A 22,394-nucleotide genomic window follows, 5' to 3' on the forward strand; every position below is an offset into this window, starting at 1 on the left:
TTGTGGTGGGCTGAGTTTCAGGTTGAAATCTTCGCCAAAAATGACAGTGCCAAGATCAGTATCCTCCAACAACTTTAGCACTCCTTCCAATAAGGAAATCCGATTGGTATTTGGTAGGTAAACGTTTACAAGTGTAAACAACCAAGACATTATTTTCCCTTAAACTATACGGAATCTACCTTCTGGGTCAGATTTCAAAGAGAGGAGGGACCATGGGATAGATTTTCCAGAAGGATGCATACACCCTCGGTTTTAGAATCAGGAGAAGAACTGTGGTAGCTTAATTTAAACTGCCTGTTGCACAAGTTAGGTATTTTATCATAGTTAAAATGTGTCTTTTGAATGAAGGCGACATGGCATTTGGACCAGCGTTGATTTTTAATCAAAATGGATCTTTTGGTTGGGGAGTTCAGGCCCCCGGCATTAATTAAGGTGAATTGGGCTGTCATCATTGGGAAATAGAGCTAACAAAATTAGGGTGTACATACCTGTGGACTTGAGGGCAATATAAAAAAAAAGGAGGGAAGCCGGGGAGGGTGGGTAATTGAAAGAAGAGAAAAAAGTTAACCAACAATCAGTACAAAATCTCGGATCTTTTAATGAGAGTGAGTAGCCTATGTGGGGGAAGTGTAAACAATGGTTCATGGAACAGGAGGCCTAACCGCGGCCACCTGGGCATTCCAGAAACAGGTAGGAGCAAGAGGGGACCCGTGTAAAGAAGAAATGTAAAATGTAGCAAGGGCACATATAACGCCTGGTAAACATATGGCCACAACATTAAGTACGTGAGAGTAAGGACCCAACAGAGAGAAATGAAATGTAAGACAAGAAAAAATGCATCTCATAAAAGTGGTATCATTGAGAACATATCACATGCATATATATGTGAGAGTTGACCCACCATAAGGGTGTCAAAAGTAGGGATAAAAAGACGTACCTCATATAGCTGAGCTGAAACCTGTATATCAGTGACATTGACGGGACACATACGGTAGGGTATTAACCCAGCTCAGAAACATCACAGAGATATTCAATATAACTAAATATACATCAATATAACTAAAGCACGCCATTTATGACAGGATAATATTAAACATAACAGTGTTGTGGCCATAGAGCTTATAGATGCAGTTGAGTAGCGGCCTAACATAATGATAACAGTAGGTAAGGCAAAGTAGAGCACCTAATAAAACTGAGCAAATCTAAACAAAGTAACAATGTGACCGTATCACATGTAAATGTAGGGAAAAGCTGATCCACCAATAGGGTGGCAATAATCAGGGCATATAGGTGTACCTTTATTCCTTTAAAACTGAGCAATACCAGCCATGGCAATAATGTAAGCAAAATACTTACAGATAACAAAGCACCTCTGAGAAATAGAACTGAGCAATATGCAGTTTGATTATATGGGAGAATGAACCCATGCAAAAAAACAAAACATTGGCCTGGTCTTAGAGTATCAATAGGCCTGGGAAAAAAATGTACCTCATAAAACTGACTAATAACTAAAACCAAGCAATTGTGCTACGATATGGACCTGGCCAGATATTCGCTTATGTGTAGAAAAAAATGAAGCACTTCATAAGACTGAGTATTTCTAACATGACAGTGGTACTTACATAGCACACGCACAAAAACATTGACCTATCATGTGAGTGTCATTACACAATATAGGAAAAGTGCACCTCATAAAACTGAGCAAGATAAAAACGGGAGATGTATAACTATATATTACCGATCCTGGAGGGAAGTTGGGCCTTGTGGCCAGTGAGGCATCCCATACTGAGAGTACTGCAAATGATCTGCTGCAAGAAAAAGACACACTGTCAACTGGTAGGTAAAGTATACTAATACTAAGGGTCTAAGACTTTGGCAGGTGTTCATATTAGGAGGAAGTTCCAACGAGTAGAAACAAAACGCTGGGCCTTGTACTAGATGGAGGACACAGTCAAATGTGCAAAACTTTTTGCAGGTGGTGAAAGCAGTTGGAAAATTTGTAAGAGGGCAGATCAGCACTCAAAAGAAAAAAAAAAACGGAGAAAATGAGAGAAAGATGGAGAAGCATCCGGCTTCCAATCAAGGAGCTCATAACTCCTTTGAAACTGTGGAGTTGGAGGCTTTGGCAACTAGTGGGGAGGCAGGTCTCATACGACTTCTTTTTTTTTCAAACTGAAATTTTATTATGAATTTTCATAAACAACAACAGAAACAAACAGAGAAACGACAAGATATAAACATAAACATAGTGCACAGTATACCGGATAATTAACAATACATCAAATAGGATCATACAAATAACATATTTAAAAAATAGCAGCAAAATGTAAACCAAACAGTATATTCCCATATGGTGAGAAAGTAAGATGAATGTCCAGTATACACAAAACATTACCAAAAAATAAAAATAAACAGGTAGGGTGTAAACAGGACAATAGACAGGACAATAAAGGGGGGGGGGGGCAGAATGATGATTAATAATGAGCTCACATAGTCAAATCAACACTTTAAACCTGTAAATGGGCATAATAGGCATCCCAAGATTCTCAGACCTGTTCAAACTTAGCAACATTATTTTTGAGGAGAGCGGTAAGATATTCCATCAGAGACCTCCTGGACACAAGCATGAAGGTCCTCCAAAGAGGGGGGCTGTAAGGTTTTCCATTTGGCCGGGATTAAAGTACGGACCTCTACCAAAATATGTGTGATAAGCTTGGATGTGGGTTTCGGGAGGCCCGTGAAGGGCAATCCCAGTAGATGGTGGAGTGGGTCAAGGGAGAACCGATGCAGGGTCACTTCTGTGATTAGCTTATGAACCCTATTCCAAAAGCTATAAATAGTGGGACCAAACCAAAAAATGTGTTTCAGTGTCCCATGCTGGGTTCCACACCTCCAGCAAAGAGGATCTGCGGCTGGAATCAGCCTGTGCAGCATATCCAGTGTGTGATACCACCGGAACAAAATTATGTACAAGTTTTCTTTGTAAAGTGTGCATATGGAGCTTTTATTTTCAGCCTCCCAGAGCTTGTACCCCTCATCTCCTTCTAGGTCACGGCCCAAAATGGCTTCCCAGGTGCCCATAAAGGCAAATTTGCCAGAAGCCCCCGGTGCAAACACATAGAGGTGGTGATAAATGGAGGAAATAAGTCCCTTGGCATAAGGACCCGTGGCACAAATTCTTTCAAAAGGGGTGAGTGTAGTAAATTTGGGCGATTGTTGAAGGGAGAGGACATAATGCCGTATCTGCAAGTATGCAAAAAAGAAGGTTTCTGGGAGGTCAAATTTGTCTTGTAATTCCTGAAAGGAGAGTAGTCTTTTCTCCGCCGGGTGTAAAATATGTCTAAGATGAAACAGCCCCCTTTCCCTTCATGGAAGCCACATATTTCTAGTTAAACTATCGGGTAGCGAAGGGATGTGTATAATAGATGTAAGTATAGAGGTTTGGGAGGAGATACCATACTTAGTCTTATACGCTCTCCATATATTCCTCGCAAACACCATCGAGGAAAGCAAGTCTCTATCCGTTAATACCATGGAGGAACTCTATAACATCACATTAGGGTGAAGTGGGGCAATCCCAGCTTCTCTAACTCTCGGCATACACTGGGAGAGGATAACATAGTCCATGAGGACAAGTAGCGAAGGTGAGTTACTACATATTATTTAACTAGGTCTGGGACCCCAAGAACCCCCAATTCCTTGGGTGTACAGACCACTGATCTGGATAATCTTTGTCGCTTGTGTGCCCAAAAAAAATTCAGAAAACCAGCCTGCAACTTTTTCAAAGTCAAAATCAGGACCCGGACTGGGAGAGTTTCAAATAAATATAGAAGCTTGGGAAAGAGCATCAGAGCATCAGATCAGAGCATTTTCACAGACACAATGCGTCCTAAGAGCGACAGTGAGGGCCCTTTCCATTTATTCAAATAATTGTATATCTTCTGAAACAATGGGGGGAAACTATTAGCGTACAGTTGGGTATGGGAAGCTGTAATCTTAGTTCCCAAGTAACTCAGAGAATGTTCCTGTGAATTTCCTTCTCCGCGTCCAAACTTAAGACAAGTGAAGGAGTTTTGTGTTTGTTGAGGATATCAATAACATTAATTAATCGTATTGTCACTGGCATGACGGTATGGGATAAAGCGCGTTTGGTCCCTGTGTACAAGGAATAGTAACAATTTAGAGAGCCAGTTTGCTAAAATCTTAGAGTAAATTTTAGGATCCGAGTTCAGTAACTTAATCGGTCTGTAGTTAGTACAATCCATCGGATCCTTACCCGGCTTGGGGATAACAGTAATATGGGAGAATGGGCGCCTGGTGCACCGTGTGATATAGTTGGGGGTAGTATTGTTCAAATCGGGAAGCTATTTTGGACAAGTCATACCTTAATATCCCCTTCTCAGATTTAATGGCAATAGGTTAGGAACTAGATTGTATATCTCTCAGTTTGTGTGCCAGAAGTGTAACTGCCTTGTTGCCTTTGTGGTAATAAAGCTGTCTAGTATGCTGCATCATCCAGCTGACCTTCCTTAGCTCCAGGGCCCTCAATTTGGAGCGGAGGAAAGTCTCCTCCTGTAGGAGGCCCAGTGATGGTCCATCAGAGAGCTTCTCCTCTGCAGTCTGTAGTGCCTCTACTGTTAAGACATGCTACATGTTCAAGTCTCTTTTAAGGCGGGAGCTCAAGGCCACTGTCTCCACCCACAATCAAATAAGTATGCATGAAATTTTCCAAAAGGGCGACTGTTTTAGTGAGAAACTTAAACTGCCCCGTATTAGGAGCATAAATGTTTCACATGGTTAAATGGACCCCTTGTAGGGTACCATGTAGAATAATGTACCTCTGGGTCAGTAATAGAACGTATGAGGAAGAATTTAGGACTCTTTAATCAGAATTGCAACCCCTGCACGCTTTTTAGATGGATAGTTAGCCATATGAGCACCAGGGTAATATTTAGAGACAAAGTTAAAGGTACCTGTGCTGTCAAAATGCATCTCTTGCAGAAATATAACATCTGCAGACTGGCGTTTAACATCTCTGAGCTCCAATTTACTCTTAGTGTTAGAGTTTAGTTCCCGCACATTGAAGGATAAAATTTTAGTAGCCATTAAAGTATTTTACAAAAAGAATGTAGCAAAGACTTCCCATGTTGCCAGGTAAGTGGAGAAAGGGGGGTAGGTATAGGCTCCTGAGTAAACAAATGAAGGAGAGAGGGGTAAAGAAGGAACAGTGAAAAAATACAAGAACATAAACAATAAACCAAACTGGAACAGTCGCTGGTTAGCGACCAGGTGGTGTTCAGCACCCGCCAGTCCCCGTGCCTCTTACAAGGCGGCCAGGGAACAATCGTACCTGGGGAGTACACCACACTCCCAAAGGGACATAAAGCCCAATGGCCTCCATAACGAGCCAAAATAATCTCAATAAACATTGCGGTCAGCACCAGCTGGTAAGCGGAAAAATGGCCCCAGTGGGAGATCCCCGACCACGCCCAGCAAAGCAAGGGTCTGCAGGGCAAATGTACCATATCCACTTAAGGATAAAAAGCACTACTGCACATAAACTGAAAAATACAGTGGGTATAATGTAAATGAGGAAATAACAATACATTTCAGCATGTCAGCGTTAGATCTAGGCAAAACAGCAGATCAATATAACGGTTGAGTACCACAAAAACAGGCTACAGCAGTCCCTGAGATACTCCACAAAATACTAACAGTATTGCCATTAAAAATGCAGTTGTCCCATAATAGGGTAAGGAGCGGTTGCAAGAGGTGTCGTGGTTGTAGAGTATGCCAGGATAAATCCTTAAAGAACTGCAGAGGGGCCCCATCAAAAACCAGGTTGCGCATGTTGCATGCTGCCGCCATTATTTCATCTTTCAAGTCTGCATCCGCAAGGTGGCATAGAACCTCGCGTAATCTCACAGCCGAGGCGGGTTGCCTTGAGGTCCGATATGCCATGGTAATGCCAACATCATGTGAAGAGGGGTGCCCTAACAGGTGGTCAAAGAAGGCTTGTAGCACTAGTTTCAAATCTGAATTTTGAATAGCCTCAGGTAGACCATGCACTCTAATGTTATTCCTACAAATGTTATTATCCATGTCTTCCAAGTGGCAATAGCGATAGAGATCCCTAATTTTAAGTGATAGTCCCAAGATCTATTGGTGAGAGCCAATGTCCCCCTTAGCCTGTTGTAAATCCTCATCCAGGTCTCCTACTCTCCCAGCCAGGGACTGTAAATCTGTACACAGAACCCCTATTTCTGCACAGAAGTTGTCCTGCACTTCTGATATCAGTAGTTGAAAGTCTGCTTTGGTGGGCAGCACAAATATTGAAATTTATGAAAATATTGTTGCCAGGGGGGAACCATTTCATCACTCATTTATACAGACCCTCTCTTGCAAGACTTGGAGGGGTCTACTGATCTATGGACTACAGAACTGGACGTTCCTGGAGCTGTGCCACAGTGTGGGGCCCAGGGCTGGAAAATCCTCAGTGCTAAATCTGGGGGAAGCAGATCCCCAAGAGTCATCAGAGCCCTGATGAGCAGGAGAGGGAGGATGAGAGGATGAGAGGATGAGAGGAGCAGGAGAAGGAGCCGGCGCCATGTTGGAATCCTGTGAGGCCGCTGGAGCTTCATGAATATAAGCCCTAATCGAGGGCTGAGAGGTAGGGAGCCGCTGTGATGGGGTAGGGAGAAGCTTCCCCGTCTTGGCCCGCATCACTCTGCCCATCCTGGAGTAGCTGGGTGCCCATTTAGGTGAGAAATAACCCGGTGCCTGTAAGAGCTGCAGTCTCATGCAGCCATTCCCGGAAAGCCACGCCCCCGTCTCATACGACTTCTAATAGCGCTGGGTGCACCAGGTCTAAAAGGTACATTTATCTGATCCTCTAAGCATTCCAACTAATTAGGTATTGAAAAAGGATTGGAGCCAAGGAATTCAAAAAGGGCTGGCAGCTGATCTGGGGTATGGAGAGCAAAAGTAGTATTGCGTGCTGATACAATCAACTGGAATGGGTGACCCCAGCGATAATTGGCTGCATGGTGAGATCCAGCAAAGGCCCCAGCACCCTTCTCATATGCAAGGTCTGGCTGGACACATTTGGGAATAGCTGAATCTGCGCTTCATCAAAATCAATATGGCTTTTTTGCCAAACTTTGCACCAATTCCGTAATTGGTCACTAGGGTTTCTCGTTCTAGGACCAACTCTATGTTCATGATCTAACTCTGTGATCACCAACTGATCTATCCAAAGCCAGATTAAAGATGGCCTGTGCTGTGGCCCTAATTCTCAAGTTGTTATGGTGTCCCCTGTTCTCTTGGACTTTCACCCACAGAACTAGAAGTAGTGATCTTACTTGTTCTTTTGAGGCCTCTATGGAGTCAATACAGGATGCGGTCTCCAGAATTGACACTGCGGTCTATCCCAGTAATATGTTGCTGGAGGGTTTCCATCTCTCTTCTCATGGTGCCTTCTATGCGAGTCACTAAGGTTTGCATGTCTGCCTTAGTCGGCAGAAGTAGAAGAGTAGAAGCTCCCAGATGTCATGGGGTGTCTTGTGCGAGGGAGAAGAGCTCAAAGGAAACCCAGGTGCAGCCGTTAACCGAGGTGAGGCCGGAGATAATGAAGACAGCTAGCGTTCACCGGAGCACAGGTAAGTGAAAAGTGAGAAGTGTTTTCCAGAGCAAGATCAGCAGTGTCTGTCTGCGAGGTCCAACCATGTGTGAGCGCCATCTTGGCTGAGCCTGTCCGGTGGTCTCGGTGCAGTCGATGGGGAAAAACTTAAGTAAACCCGATCTGCTGGGTCTCCTACTCGCTCCCTTGGGCTTCATTTGTTTGGGCATGGGGTGGGAGGCAGCGACGGGGCCAGATGACCGGTGATAACTGACAAAATTAGCCCTGGCAGCCACAGAGCTCTTAAAACACACTGTTCATGCCTCCATTGCCTAGCCATGCCCCAAATATTTATGCTCTGAATAGTTAAAATGTGGATGTTTTTGGGCATTTAGCTTTATTAATATAAGATCAGTTTCCCAATTTAGGATTTCAATTTTTATTAATCTGTTTTTGACACTTCTCCCAAGACAAACTTCCATGCTATTGGACAACTTTCCTCTCTTTTACCTCTTTTAAATAAAAACTTTATTATGCATTGGATTCTTTTTACTTTTTACATTATTACTAATGCACCACTACCTGTGGTAGGGAAAATGGGTTATCACCCTATTTTTCTCACTGACCATGCTTCCGCTTTCTTACACTTGCAAATCGCCACCCCTCTCCAGATATCATTCGGTTGGCCTATCCCCTCCTATCTTTCAGACACACAGGCTTTCAAATCACATCTCTTGGGTAAACGTTCTGAATGATATTCTGCGACATGCACATTTTGTTGTGCAAAACCTGGAAAGCAGTCATCCCAGCTTGCTCTGATTCTTGACTCTCTTTTTTTCTCTGCTAGCTAAGAGAGAGTTTGAATCTTACATTTTGAAGAATTTTGGTAAATTTCTTTACACCAACCCAATGATTGCCCTCTACTTAGTGTATACCTAGGGCCATTTCTTAATTTACTGGGCTCAGTATTGGACCTCATGAGCTTAAAATATCCGCTTTCGTTCACGATATACTACTCTTTATATCTAATCCCATGTCCTCTCTGTCATGCATCATAAATATAATTGCCAAAAATCGGGTCAAAAATCAAACTCTATTCTTCCACCATCATCCTTTAGTCCCTTTGCATGTACATAAAGAGCTACTATCAAATTCATTGGCAAATAACCCCAAACCTGGTTGCTACTGTGCCTACATTTTCATATCCCAATTGCTGAGAACATACACATATTCTAGGAAAACCATCCCTGCTGCTGCTACTTTAGAGAAATGTTTTTTAGACTTTTTAAACAGAGTTATGTCTCACTTTCAAAAGCCTATCACATGGGTCTATCCACATTAAAACAAATGTCTTAAATGTAACATCCCTGGGGCAGATCTGTTTCATATCTGCTGGGATTGTCATTCGAAAATGTTAGAGACAAGTTGTCAACTAAGCACGCTCATCTTCTCACTTCCATTCTATACTCACCTGATTGGGCATTGCTAGGCATCATAGGTAATGGTGGGTTTCTGTGCTAGACAATTGACGCCAATTAAGTTGGCTCTTGGTAGGAAAACAATTCTCCAGTGCTTGCTCTCATCAATGCTGCCAACCATGCATTTGAACCTAACCAAACTAGAATTTATTTTCTGTTTGGAGTAGATCAAGACCTTTCTACAGAAATAGCAGAGGACAAAGCTTTTCTTTAAAACCAGGGAAAGATTTATGTCTGCACTTAACCTGACAACAAGACAACAGCTTCAGAAGGGCTTTCAGTACACAACTTGGTATTAATACAGAATTCGTGAGAGGGATCCCCCAATGTCTGTATATTCTTTCAGTACCACAGTGTATGCAAATTCAAAATAAATATCTGAAAAAAAATAAACATAGGAGAACACATTAGAAATGTGTTTCCCTCTTTACCTAAACAGGACTGAACAAGATCAAAGGCAAATTGCAACATTATAAAGCACTGTAATAGCCACTAAAGAGCTACATACAGGGAACAAAAAAAAAAGGGGAAGTAATGTCAGGGAACCCAGCTGTTCATAAACGTAAATCCATCAGTAAAGAGAACAAAGTAAATGGGGGAGGGGCGACTAATAAAAGTATTAAAAGTACACATTAAAAGTGAAGACTGGGGAGAGAGAGCCCTCCGACAGTTTTTCCCTAGCCAACTGTTGAAGCAACTTCTTGAAATTGTAAGTTTACCAATATCATGTGAAGGTCCTTAAAAGGGAGAGCTCTGTGAATTTTCTGTATTTCCACCTGCTCAATGGAAATATCAAGGGTTAGTTCCTGAAAGAGGGCGATGGAGGTGGCCTGCAGGTCAGTATTATGCTCAGGCAATCCCAAATGTGCACGCTAGCTCTGTGGAAGTGATTTTCAATGTCCTCTAATTCAGAAACAGCAATCTATTTTTTATCCCTGAAATGTTCCAAAACCTTTTTATGGTCCATGTATTTGGAGTGTAAATTGGCAAACCCATCTTCAAAGATGACAATGCGATGATGTTCTTAGCCCCCTTTATTCTAAGACTTACACATTAACCGTCTATGGGTACTATATCAAATGCTTTAAACTTTATGGAATCCATGCTGGCTAAGGAAGCAAATCACAGTACAGATTTCTTATGGAATTTTTCAAGCGCCTCACTATGAATGCCAGCTTTTGAGTTTGGACTGCATCCACAGGGAAGATTTGTTCCAGGGTGTTTTGCATTGTTTTTACTATACCATTATTTTGTATAATAGTCTCTGTGTTAAGGCTCTTTGTATACTTCGAATTTTACCTATCAGTATCTAGATAAACCATCACAAATAATTTCCGTGACATAATACTCTTTTTCTGAAAATGGGTGAGACATATCTCTGTACACATTCCCCAGGCTAGAGGGGGAATATCTTGGGGTCCCCTTTTTAAAGGGGCTTTTGGAAACCAGTACGCTCCCTTCCTTTCTTTTTAGCCCCCAAATGCAGACCCCAGTAAAAATGCCCAGTGCAAACCCCTAGTGGTAGACCTCAGGCACAAGCACCAGAAGTGCTCAGGGAAAATAAAAGAAAAGGATAGAATACAGGAGGAGATAAAAATAATTTCTCACCAAATCTTGGTGTTCTGTTTGATTGAATTTGATTATTGAGAATATTGTCCTTGGTGACACTACAGACTTGGGGGTCCTCTGGTGCATGCAATTTATGGGATATAGGGATTTTTGTATATGCAAAGACACTCTAATTTAGGTGATTAGGGCTATCCCAAAGGGAGCTTAAAAAGCAGCATTTTGAAGAGGTGCTGTGCAAGATCCACTTTGCCACAATTTTCCAATCATGGCAAGATCAGCTCTGATTAGCAATGACTCTAAAAGTCTATTCTCTGCAAGATTAGAAACGCTGGCAGAAGCTACCTAAATGTTACTGAAAATTGAGTTTTCTAAAATCACAGTAGCAATAGCAAATTATGGTTGCTGGCAGCTGTTTGAACCATATGATTTCTGACTTTATTGCTTCCATGGATGCTGTAGAAATAAGGACTTCATAAAATAAATGAACTGGCTTTAGGACAGCAACCAGAGAGTATTGGTAATGATTCATATATATATGAGACCTGGATGCACTGTTTATTTGGGCATTAAAGTGGCAAATTACATTTAATATTAATAAATGTAAAGTTATGCACTTGGGGACTGACAACATACATGATTCATACAGTCTAAAGGGGTACGTTTGGGGGGGTCAAAAATGGAAAAAGATTTGGGGGTTTTGGTAGATCATGGTTCTTAATAGCAAAATACTTTCTTGTACTAGAAGAGGTAAAGACTGCAGAAACAGACATAATCCTGCCCTTAGCCTTAGTAAAATCCTGCCCAAAGCATTAGTAAGACCTCATCAAGAATATGTAATGCAGTTTTGAGCACCAGTTCACAAAACTGCTGAACTGGAGAAAGTGCAGAGAAGGGCAACTAAATTAATCAGAGGACTGGAAGAGCTCAGCTATTCATAGAAATTAGCAGAATTAAATCTAATCTCCCTTGAGAAGAGGTGTTAAAGCAGGAGTAAACCCAAAACCCAAAAAATCACACTTACCTTTTCTCCCGCAGATCAGTCTATTCTTCGGGGATTTTTTTTCCATCGGGTCCCTCGTCGTCCTGGTATCTGTCCTTGGCCGGCCACCGACATCTTTTCCTCTGTTCTTCTGTGTTCTTCCTGCTGCATCTTGCTGCGAGCATCTTGGGCATGCGCACAAAGGAGTCCTCTGTCTATAGAAAAAAAATTGCTGATCTGACGCTTGCGCAGTGAGATCGGCAAGTTTTCTTCCCAATCTACGTTACCCAATCTTGCACTGCGCAGAGGTGGGATTGGGTGATGAAAATTTTTATTTGTAATAAAAGGGTTGTCTACCCTTTTATGTAAAAGTAAAAATTCTGAGTTTAGGTACCCTTAAAGGGGAAATATGATCACCCTTTATAAATATATAAATGGTCCATATAGAGAACTCACTTCACAATTATTCACTTTAAGGTCAATGGAAAGGACAAGGTGGTACTCTTTACTTCTGGAAGAAAAGAAGTTTAATCTCTGCATAAGGAAGGGATTCCTCACAGTAAGGTCTGTGAAAATGTGGAATGTGCTACCTTTGTATTGAAGTTTTCAAGAAATGACAGCAGAGGCTGTTGATCCAGAGAACCAAGTCAGCACAGTGGCTCAGAGATTAGCATGCTGGCCTTTGCAGTGCTAGGTTCTAGGTTTGAATTCAGGATGTTATCTGAATGGAGTTTGCATGTTCTCCCCATGTTTGCATGGGTTTTCTCCCGGTACTCCGGTTTCCTCCCCCACTCCAAAAACATTCATTTAGCTTAATTGGCTTCCCCTTAAATTGGCCTTAGACTGTGTTAATGGCATATGACTATGGTGATGACATTAATCTGTGAGCCCCTTTGAGGGACTGCTAGCGACATGACTGTGAACTTTGTAAAGCACTGTGTAAAATGTTGGCGCTACAAAAATACAAAATAGTAATAACAGTAACATCCAATTGTCATCAGTAATTAATTTTTACCCCTGTTGGCGCAAATTGAACTGTGCTTCCTCTGGGTCAACTATGAAATGACATCAATTTTTTTTGGGACGTGCTGGTTTCTAGTATGGTTTTTCCCTAGTGGTTGAATTCAATGCACTTCTATTGTCTTCTTGATGTCTCTTTTCAACCTGACTAACTATGCAATTATATGTACTACATATTGTGAGTAGGCTAAACAAAGCAGAGGCAGTGCTGCTCCATCTCTTCTTTTGCCAGTTGTCCATGCCAATCTGCAGAGACTCCTTATACACTTAGGATGATAATGTTCTAGTATGCTGTTAATCAGAAATCAGCTCATTGGTGACTTTTTTTACTACATTAAAACTGCAGTCAATATATAATTCACAAGTAATTTTTCATGAACCTATGTTGTAAGCATTTTTTTCTACTGTTCATGTTTACTACTGAATGAAACATTGCTTACAAAGGCTATTATATTGCCTGAAATCAACACAGATCAATTCAGGGCAAGGGTGAAGTGTTGGTGCAGAAAATATTATATTTTTTGGTATACCTTAATCAGTTGTTTGTTGCTGTGTGCTCCCCTTTCTTTATGTCCTATAACATTGAATAAAGTGAAGTATCTCCAAAGCTCTACTTTGATTGTAAGCTCTTTGGGGCAGGGTCCTCTCCTCCTCTATCACTGTCTATATTAGTCTGCAACCCCTATTTAATGTACAGCGCTGCATAATATGTTGGCGCTATATAAATTCTGTTTATTATTAATAATAATAATAATAATAATAATATTAATAAAGCAAACAAATACATTCTAGAGTTGTCCCAGAACTGGTGTTACTTTGGAGAATTTTCCAAAAGCTATTGCTATAATGACAATACAAATATTGGATTTTCCCTCATTTCCTGTCTTTAGGACAATGGTTACTAAGAAATAACAATGGAGTCAATCTCTCTAGAAGGGACACAGATAGCAATACAAACTAGAAGGAAGTAACTTCCCTACTTTATCCAAAACTATAACAGTTTTTTTTTTGCCTTTACATGCATTCCCACAAAATGCTTTTAATTTTGAACATTATTTTCCCTTCCAAGTATTGCACTTTCAAACATGTACAATTCATTTTTTTTCACTTTTTAAACATGTATAACTTAACTTGTAAGTTTTGACTGGTATATCAAAGGTCCTGAGGTATGAAGCACAGTCCTGCTAGGGACAATTCTGAAATTTTCTTTTTATTATAGATTAACTTACTTTGCTTTCCCGGAAGTTGTAGGAGACAAGCATACTCAATAAGACTCCCAGCATCCCAGTGGCTTGAAATGAAAGTACAGTAACACGAAGGGTCCAGTCTTCTTCCACCATACAAGGAGAGTCATCCACACAAGTGGCACATCCTTTTCTACAGCGCAGACAGGCTGTGACCCCTGGATATAAATTATCTAATCCTGCAGGGTGCATACAAATTATTGTGGAAAAGCACATCATGCATTGGTGTATTCAGACATGCACATCTACACATGCACACTTATACACAAAAAATATATAACGTGATTCAATATTTACTAATAGATTGATACAACACGTATATACAGAAACACATAGATATTTGCACACATTGTTACGTTACCCTCATTCTGCGTCCTGTAAAAGCCAGGCTGGCACACGCATCTGTACCTGCCCAAGATGGAGCCGTCTCTGTCATCCGATATGCACTACGGGGGGATATGCAGCTCAGAATATGGCAACCACATGCTAGTGCCAATACAGGAAATATGTACAAATTATCCCAGTCAATGGGAAATTCAAGAAAGCATAAAGATTTTTTTTATTACATGCAGTGTCAAACTTTTATAGTTATCACTATTTGAAATACAAAAAGAAAAACTTCAGTGGAGTGGGGGTCAAATTTCATTGTGGTCTGTGTCCCCATTACAGGACTCCTTTGAGAACATTTGCCACCACCTTCTATGGTGAGGAAATCTATTCAAAGAGGAAACACACAACAACAAAAACCTGATCGAGATTCTAGATTTCCTCATTTTACTAATACAAGTGCTAAATTGTCACCACTGGAGTATTTTCCCTTACTTCCTGTGTTTTGGTTGGATGATATCCTCATCATTTTCGGTTTAATGCAAGGGAAGTAGTAAATCTTCCAATAATGTTTATATATATTTCTGTTTGTAGCTTTCTACCCAGGTACCTTACATTTTTGTACAGGTGTTGGAGAAGTGAGCGAAAATTTTCTTTTTTCATCAAAATCAATGCAATCCATTTCTCTTAAGTATTGCCACAAATCTTCCTCTAAATCCCAGTGCCTTACCACTAATCCCCCATTTCACACCACAAATCTGCCCACTTCCCTATTAACCTTTATCCTGGCCTACAATGTCTCCACGAATTAGGCTCCCCACCAACTTGTCCTACCCACAATATCTGACCACACCATTAGTAGCTGCAGGAAGGCAATTTGCAATCTAAAAGTCCCACTTTGTCAGATCCCTTATTGAATGCCCTCAAGATCATTACCTTTAGCATGACTGACCAAAATGTCCATTGGTCTGTCCATCCTAGAAAACCTGTGAACCTCCCGCAATATTCTTCCCTACAACTTTCCTGGGATACCGATCCAGCGTACCATGACAACCTCCTGGTCAAAAGTCACTGGGCATCTCCTATCCAGACCTAAAACACCCCTTCTACATCCCTTCATTAGCTGCTCTACCATAAATTATTTTCTACGTTTCCACCCTCTTTCTAACTCAAACAAAAAGGCCACCCCAGCTAATCGCCATAGGAACCTCACATTGTATTCCCCCCAACCCCCCCCCCCCCCCTCGTCCTTTCCCCAGACCACTTATTTCCCCCCTGAACTCCCAGCGTCAACCAAACATTATTTGATGGTACCCGCACCCTGGTCGTCACTGCTGCCAACCAACTAGGCACGATCCTACAGGCGAAATTCATCTTACCCAACAATGATTGCAGCTGTCTAAACTTCATCCTGCGAAATTGACATGCCACTCCCACCTCCTGTAACAGTTCTCTGACTTTGTTGTCCAGCAACCTACATTCCATACCTCTGCATCAATTTCTATGGCCATAAATGATAAAACCATTGTCCATTTTCCCTGCTGCCAGGTGGACCCCAAAATGCTTCGCCACATATCTGAAAGTACCCAACAAGAAGGCACATATGTGGGAACCTACCGGCCCCATGCACAAAAAATCATCTAAATAGTACAGCACTGAATCAACCCCTGCCAATTCCCTTACCACCCATTCTAAAAATGAGCTGAAAGGTCCGAAGATGGAGCATCCCATGGGCAGACATCTGTCTACTAAGTACTGATCCTGCCACTTACACCCCAAAAAGTACAAACTATCCCCACTCACTGGCAACAAGCAGTCCACTTTTGCCAGCAAAGCTCCCCTTCCATACCTCTTCTCAAACAGTGGGGTTTTGAGCCAAATGGTATTGTATTGTTTATGGATTCCCAAAACACAATACAAGTTGAAGAACAAAACATGGCGCTAGACATTACACAACAAATACATATCTGATTCGTGGTCCAGAATTTGTGCCCAACAGTCTAGTATCCACTGGGTAGGTGAACATTACGCATACGTGTAACCGTTGTACCTGATGCGCTTCAACTGGTATAGGCTTCTTCAGGTATAGGCTTCCTCAGGGGTAATCGCATGTTTGGATAATGCATGTAATATACTGGAAATACCATAAACAATGGCAAGAGTAAATAAATGCATACAATTAAAAACAGCAAAAGATAAAGTACATAGAGCAAAAAAAAAATATTTTGCCAAGATAACTAAAATCAAAGTTTGGATGTATAGAGGGCCAGATTAAGATCCTACATAACAAGGTGGGCTGAATAGCAACATGTTTTGACCAGCTACCAGAAAATAAACCATGGCCTAATCAAAAAACATATTAGATATGGTAAACATATTGAGGAATGTGAAAATGTTCAACTTACATACTCCACGCTACAATGATATATGCAGAATCAGATAAGCCTCGCCAGAAATGTGACAATAAGAAATCTTAAATAATTATGATCTATATGTGTGAAAGGATGAAAATATGAGGTAAGTGAAAGGATAATAGTATTAGAAGGTGGTAGGGGAGATTGCAATGACATAAGGCATATAGATGGAAAACTAGATGATGGCAAATATGAGTAGTGGTGTATGGTGGACAGAAGGATATATACTATATATAAAGATAATATATACTATACTAAAGATTTATCATAAGATGATAAAAGTTGTAACTAAAGGTGTCTTAGAAGACAGCAATATATAGAAATTTGATGTAAAGCAACAAGGTACCTGGTGTGGAGAGGGTTGATAGGAGGAAATCTCTGTCAGAAAGGGAGACGACCGCAGCCACAGCCTCTCCTAATTGGTATAGCATATGGGAGGGGAGAATACATGTCCCACCTTTTAAACACAAGGAGGTGGCGTTGAATTATTCATAGTGCACATGCGTCTGAATCTGTAGCTACTGCGAATGTACTAGGAATAGATGCCACTCAAGGGGATGCGATCATCCCCCCGAGTGATGTCCAGAAAAATGGGTCCTCCCCTGCCACAAGCTGGTGTCCTATAAGATAATCCTACTTTAGGAATGCATACTACAAGCTGATTGGGTGTGTACAATGACATCACAGTCAGCTGTTTCTGCTCTGTCTGCGTGCGCATCTTCTATCTTTTTTTAATGGGGTTTTGCTGCAGTCTGAGCCCCCCGAGAGTGGCCATGTTCTTTAAACCTCAGAGATCAGCAGTGCTGCCCACCTTGTGCTGTCAGATAATCCTACCCTTCCTACACCAGCAGCAGCTATAGCAGCATTAGAGGTGTGTCTGTCTTTGCTGCTGTTATTATCCCAATGTATAAACCTTCATATCTCCCACACCGATTGTTGAACAAACGTGAAATTTTGAGGGTACTCAGGGGTCCCTGGGAGCTGATACTAAACCTAATTTCAAACCTAATTATACCAATTAGGAGAGGCTGCGGGTGCGGTCTAAATGTCCAAACTTTCATTTTACATATCTTGGTAGCATTTCATTTTGCTTTATGTATTTTATTTATTTATCCCTCTTTTATTGCATTGAATTGTACACATTTATTTACGTTTGCGATTGTTTGTTACTTCCAGTATATTACATGCTTTTGCAAACGTGCGATTACCCCTGAGGAAGCCTAAACCGGGCAAAATGCAACGGGTACGACGGTTAAACATATGTGTAATGTTCACCTACCTAGTGGATACTGGAACGTTAGACACAAATTCTGGCCCTCAATCAGATTATGTATTTGTTGTGTAATGTCTAGAGCCATATCTTAAGTTTTGTTCTAGTATTGTAACTTGTATTGTGTTTGGAGAATCCATCAAAATTACAATACCATTTGCCTCAAAACCCCACTTTTTGCTTTTATTTTTACCATTTACCTTACTTCCTGTGGTTTGCATATACCTACTAAGGTCCTAAAAACCTTGACACCACTACTATATCAATTAGCACTTTCTTTGTGCCAATAAATTGATTATTTAAAATTTGCTCAGAAGTGTAATTTTAAAACCCTATTATTGATAGGTTATCACTACAGGTCTATCGAACCTCTGAACCAACAGTGAAAATGAGGATTTGATGTATATGCAAATATGTTCTTCTGAGGAAGCCTATCCATGAAAAGCGTAAATGACAAAGGATTCAAAGCAGGCAATATATATATTTTCTAAGAATTTATAAGATGCATTATCTTATGGATTACATTGTGGTATATTTGTTGTCTAGAAGCTCTATGTTTTAATATGTTTTATTTTGGAATTGTATAATATTAAATTATGGGATTTTTTTAGAATGTAAGAGTTTCATATCTGATACCAAAAATCTCAAAACTAAAACTGAGTTTGAAATCGTTGCTAGGGGGATGTTAGTACCAGTCAAATGTATCTCCCATTCAGCAAGTAAGGTAGCTTTATTACTACAAGGAATCCTAAACCCTTCTCTCAACCAATACCAGTACCCTAGCTACCTATGTGTCCGGGTACTTACTTAGAAAAGGCTGCATACTTTCGAGCATGCTCCCTTTTTCTAGCGCTGTCACCCGGCTATCCTTTTTACTGCCACTGCACAGCCAGCAGCCCCATGTGCCCCCCCCCCCCACACACACAGTTAGAGCTTTCATGTTAAAATGTTAAAATCTGCAAAAGCCCCCAAATCTACACCCCCTTCTTTGAAAAGCCAGCATACTTCTTTCCTGCGAACAGCTGGAGCAACTGGGGAGTTGGTCTCTCTAGCCCCCCCTTCAAAGGGCTTTCCCAAAGCCCTTGTGGAAGTCATCTGTTTCATACACAAACTGTTGTCCTTATGATCCCACATGACCTTAAGTTCATATTAAAATTTGTTTAAAAATTATTATTAAGCTAGCAGCTACTATATATATACACTCGTATATTGGAATTTTGTATACATAAAAAGGATTAATTTATTCTCTGTTAACATCACTTTATGGCTATGGATCACAAACGGACTGAATGTATATCATTTATTGCCAATCACCAAGTTAATTTTTTCACATATGTGTGATTAATTCACATAAACCCTAGGCACCTTGTTTGTATAAGGAAAAATAGTTATAGAATCCTAACAGAATCTTTATAATATTGACCTCTCAGCCCAAAGTCTCTGTGATCCCCTGAGGAAGCCTTATGGCAAAACATGTTGGGAAAATAGACAATCTTATTTCATTTGAATTTGTGTTTTTTCGCTGAATCATAGTTCTATGCTGTTTAGGTCCAGTTGAGCTCTGTCTAGAGAATATATTGTTTGTTTCACATTTTAATGATAAATACATGTAAAATTGCAAAAAAACTCTAGTTCTTTACCTTTTTCAATTGTAAAGAGAATCCATTGGAGGGTTTTGGCAAACTGATATATTACAATGGGGAGTTTTGAGCCTTTCCTATAAATTGCCTCAGAACTAAAGGTTTTTCACCTGCTGTAGCAATCAACAAAAGAAAAATTTGTCACCCCAAAAGTGTTGGTAGCTAAGCGATTTTACAGCCACTGCAACCCTGAAACAGTGCGGGTAGAGCATTATTTCTTTTCTTTACAGTGAGCTGTAATTTTTAAGTTTTTATTCTAGTAACAGAATCACTCTTAAACTTCGAAAGAGAAATTGTGATTAAGGCCTTCTTTAGATCAATTTGTGATGCCACCCACGACAAAGCATACCCAAAGTTTGTAGAATTTTTTAAGTAATAGAAGGGATCACATATTTATTTATAAAATACACCATGATTCCAATCACCACAACAAATGCATTGAGTACACAGTGAAACAGTATAACATAACAATCAGTTTTAGATTTACAGTTGTCTCACAGACCTTCAGCTCAATGTGTTTGACAGGCTTGTGATCTGATTCATCAGGAATAGTTGAGACAGAACATGTAAATTATACTATAGACACAGTTTAGGATCGAATAAGCTCCATGGTAGTTTTGGTTACTGACAAATAATTACAATCCAGGAAAGAGAAAGCAGAGTAAGGGCAAGAAGGTATCTCCTTTTGTTACTACATGTGCATAACAATGCATGGCCTTAAAACCATAGTGGTAGACCTTGCAAAAAACTCCATACAATGGGTGCAAAAACTGTAATTTGCAATGATACTTAAAAGAGTAACAAAACATTGGTACAATTTGCTCCAACAGGGGAAAACAAAATTTTTCCTGGTTCTATGAGGCAATTGGATATTCCCCGGATCAAAAGTCTGTTATCTTTACTTTAAATCTTGAATACCCAGTTATATTCGGTGCTTCAAGAAAAGCATCCAGATTTTTCCTAAAGCAATCTATAGTAGTTGCTGAAACGACTTCCTCAGGGAGCCTATTCCACATTTTCACAGACCTTACAGTGAAGGATCCCTTCCTTATCAGGGGATCAAACTTCTTTTCCTCAAGATGCAAGAGTGCCTCCTTGTTCTTTATGAAGATTTTAAAGTTAATAGTTGAGAAGTATAGTAATAATCCCCCCCTATACATCTCTTCTCAAGGGAGAAAAGATTCAGTTCAGCTAATTTCTCCTCATAGCTGAGCTCCTCCATTCCATCTTTTATTAGTTTAGTTGCCCTTTTCTGCACTTTCTCCAATTCCACAATGTCCTTTCTGTGAATTGGTGCCCAAAACTGGACTGCATACTCCAGATGTGGTCTGACCAATGCTTTGTACAGGGGCAGGATAATGTCTTGATCTCTGCAGTCTATTTCTCTTTTTATACAAGAATTTATTATGCTAGCTTTAGATCATGCAGCTTGGCATTGCTTGTTATTATTAAGTCATGATCTACCCAAACCCCCAGATCCTTTTCTATTTCTGACTCCCCCAAATGTATTCCCCCTGGACAGTATGAAGCATGCAAGTTTTTAGCCCCCAAGTGCATAACTTAACATTTCCCAATATTAAATGTCATTTGCCACATGGCTGCCCATTCAAACAGTACATTCAGGTCTGCTTGTAGATTATAGACATCCTGTATGGTCCTAATTCTATTACATAGTTTGGGGTCATCTGCAAAAACAGAAATGGTACTTTTAATCCCAATCTCTGTATCATTTATAAAGATGTTAAACAATAAATGTCCCAAAACTGAACCCTGGGGTACACCACTAAGACCCTTGGACCATTCAGAGTATGAATCATTATTCACTTCTCTCTGGATGCAGTCTTTAGGCGAGTTCTCTATCCATTTACAGATTGGCTTTTCCAAGCCTTTTAACCCTAACTTGCATATTAACCATCTGTGTGGTACTGTGTCAAATGCCTTAGCAAATGCTATATAATAGACCCTACCATGGGGAAAAAAGCTCATTCTGTCCTAAAGACCATATACCCAGTATAATCTGTTTCGTTTGTATTTTATGTGTACATTTTTTGTTTAGTTTTGATAAATGAATTTGCTTTGGCTACATTTAGACCAGACCCTTTACTGAATACTTATTCCAGTAGAAATTATAGGAGGTTTGGTTGTGAGAGAATTTTGTGTGATTTGACCCTGGGTGATCTCTCATGATGTTTTGTGCAGTTACATCCTCACCCTGTCAGGTCAAGTCTCACATCACTTTGTGTTCCAGAGTTCCATGCAACCCTCACATTTTCATTTAACCTCCTGGGGTAGAAAAAATAAGCTGGAAGCGGTAACCCTAAATCACACTTGGGGTAGATAAACCTATGGGAAATAATAGTAACTCGAGTCTTAGCTTATCCGGCGCCGTCCACCATCGTCCTTCAAGTCTTCCTTTTTCCTCTGGCCAGCGTCCTCTGCACCCAATGAGGGTGACGTTGGTGCGTGTGGACGTTCCGCTTGGGGCGGGTCAGGAAATTCAAATCTATTTGTATTGCATTCAATACAAACTAACTGTATTGAATGAAGTACATTGGATTTATTTGTGTAAAAGCAGTACATTGTCTTTCATGAACATTTATTTTACCAAATAATATAATAGTATGGGTATATTATTTTGTTTTTTGTTTTTTTTTTGTGTTTCAAACTTTTTTATACTCTATACACTCTAATACTATTATATTATACTGTAAAATACATTTTCATGAAAAACAATGTACTGCTTTTAGACATATAAAACCAGATAGAAATGAACAGCCCAGGAGGTTAAAATGAGAATGTTAAAGTTTAAAACATAGGGTCTGATATATTAAACTC

At 40.3% G+C, this 22,394-nt stretch overlaps 1 protein-coding gene across 1 annotated transcript in view; it reads right to left on the reverse strand.

Moving 5' to 3' along the window:
* The window catches only part of GPR179 (G protein-coupled receptor 179), an 85,084-nt gene that overhangs the window by 20,804 nt on the left and 41,886 nt on the right, over positions 1 to 22,394 (reverse strand). The window contains exons 3-4 of the mRNA XM_072414915.1: positions 14,270 to 14,354; positions 13,894 to 14,087 (exon numbers count right to left, since the gene is read on the reverse strand). Of these exons, the coding sequence (XP_072271016.1) occupies positions 13,894 to 14,087; positions 14,270 to 14,354 (279 nt within the window). The remainder of the gene's footprint in view (positions 1 to 13,893; positions 14,088 to 14,269; positions 14,355 to 22,394) is intronic.

Source organism: Pyxicephalus adspersus, chromosome 6 (assembly GCF_032062135.1).
Source record: "Pyxicephalus adspersus chromosome 6, UCB_Pads_2.0, whole genome shotgun sequence".
Classification (NCBI taxonomy): Eukaryota; Metazoa; Chordata; class Amphibia; order Anura; family Pyxicephalidae; genus Pyxicephalus; species Pyxicephalus adspersus.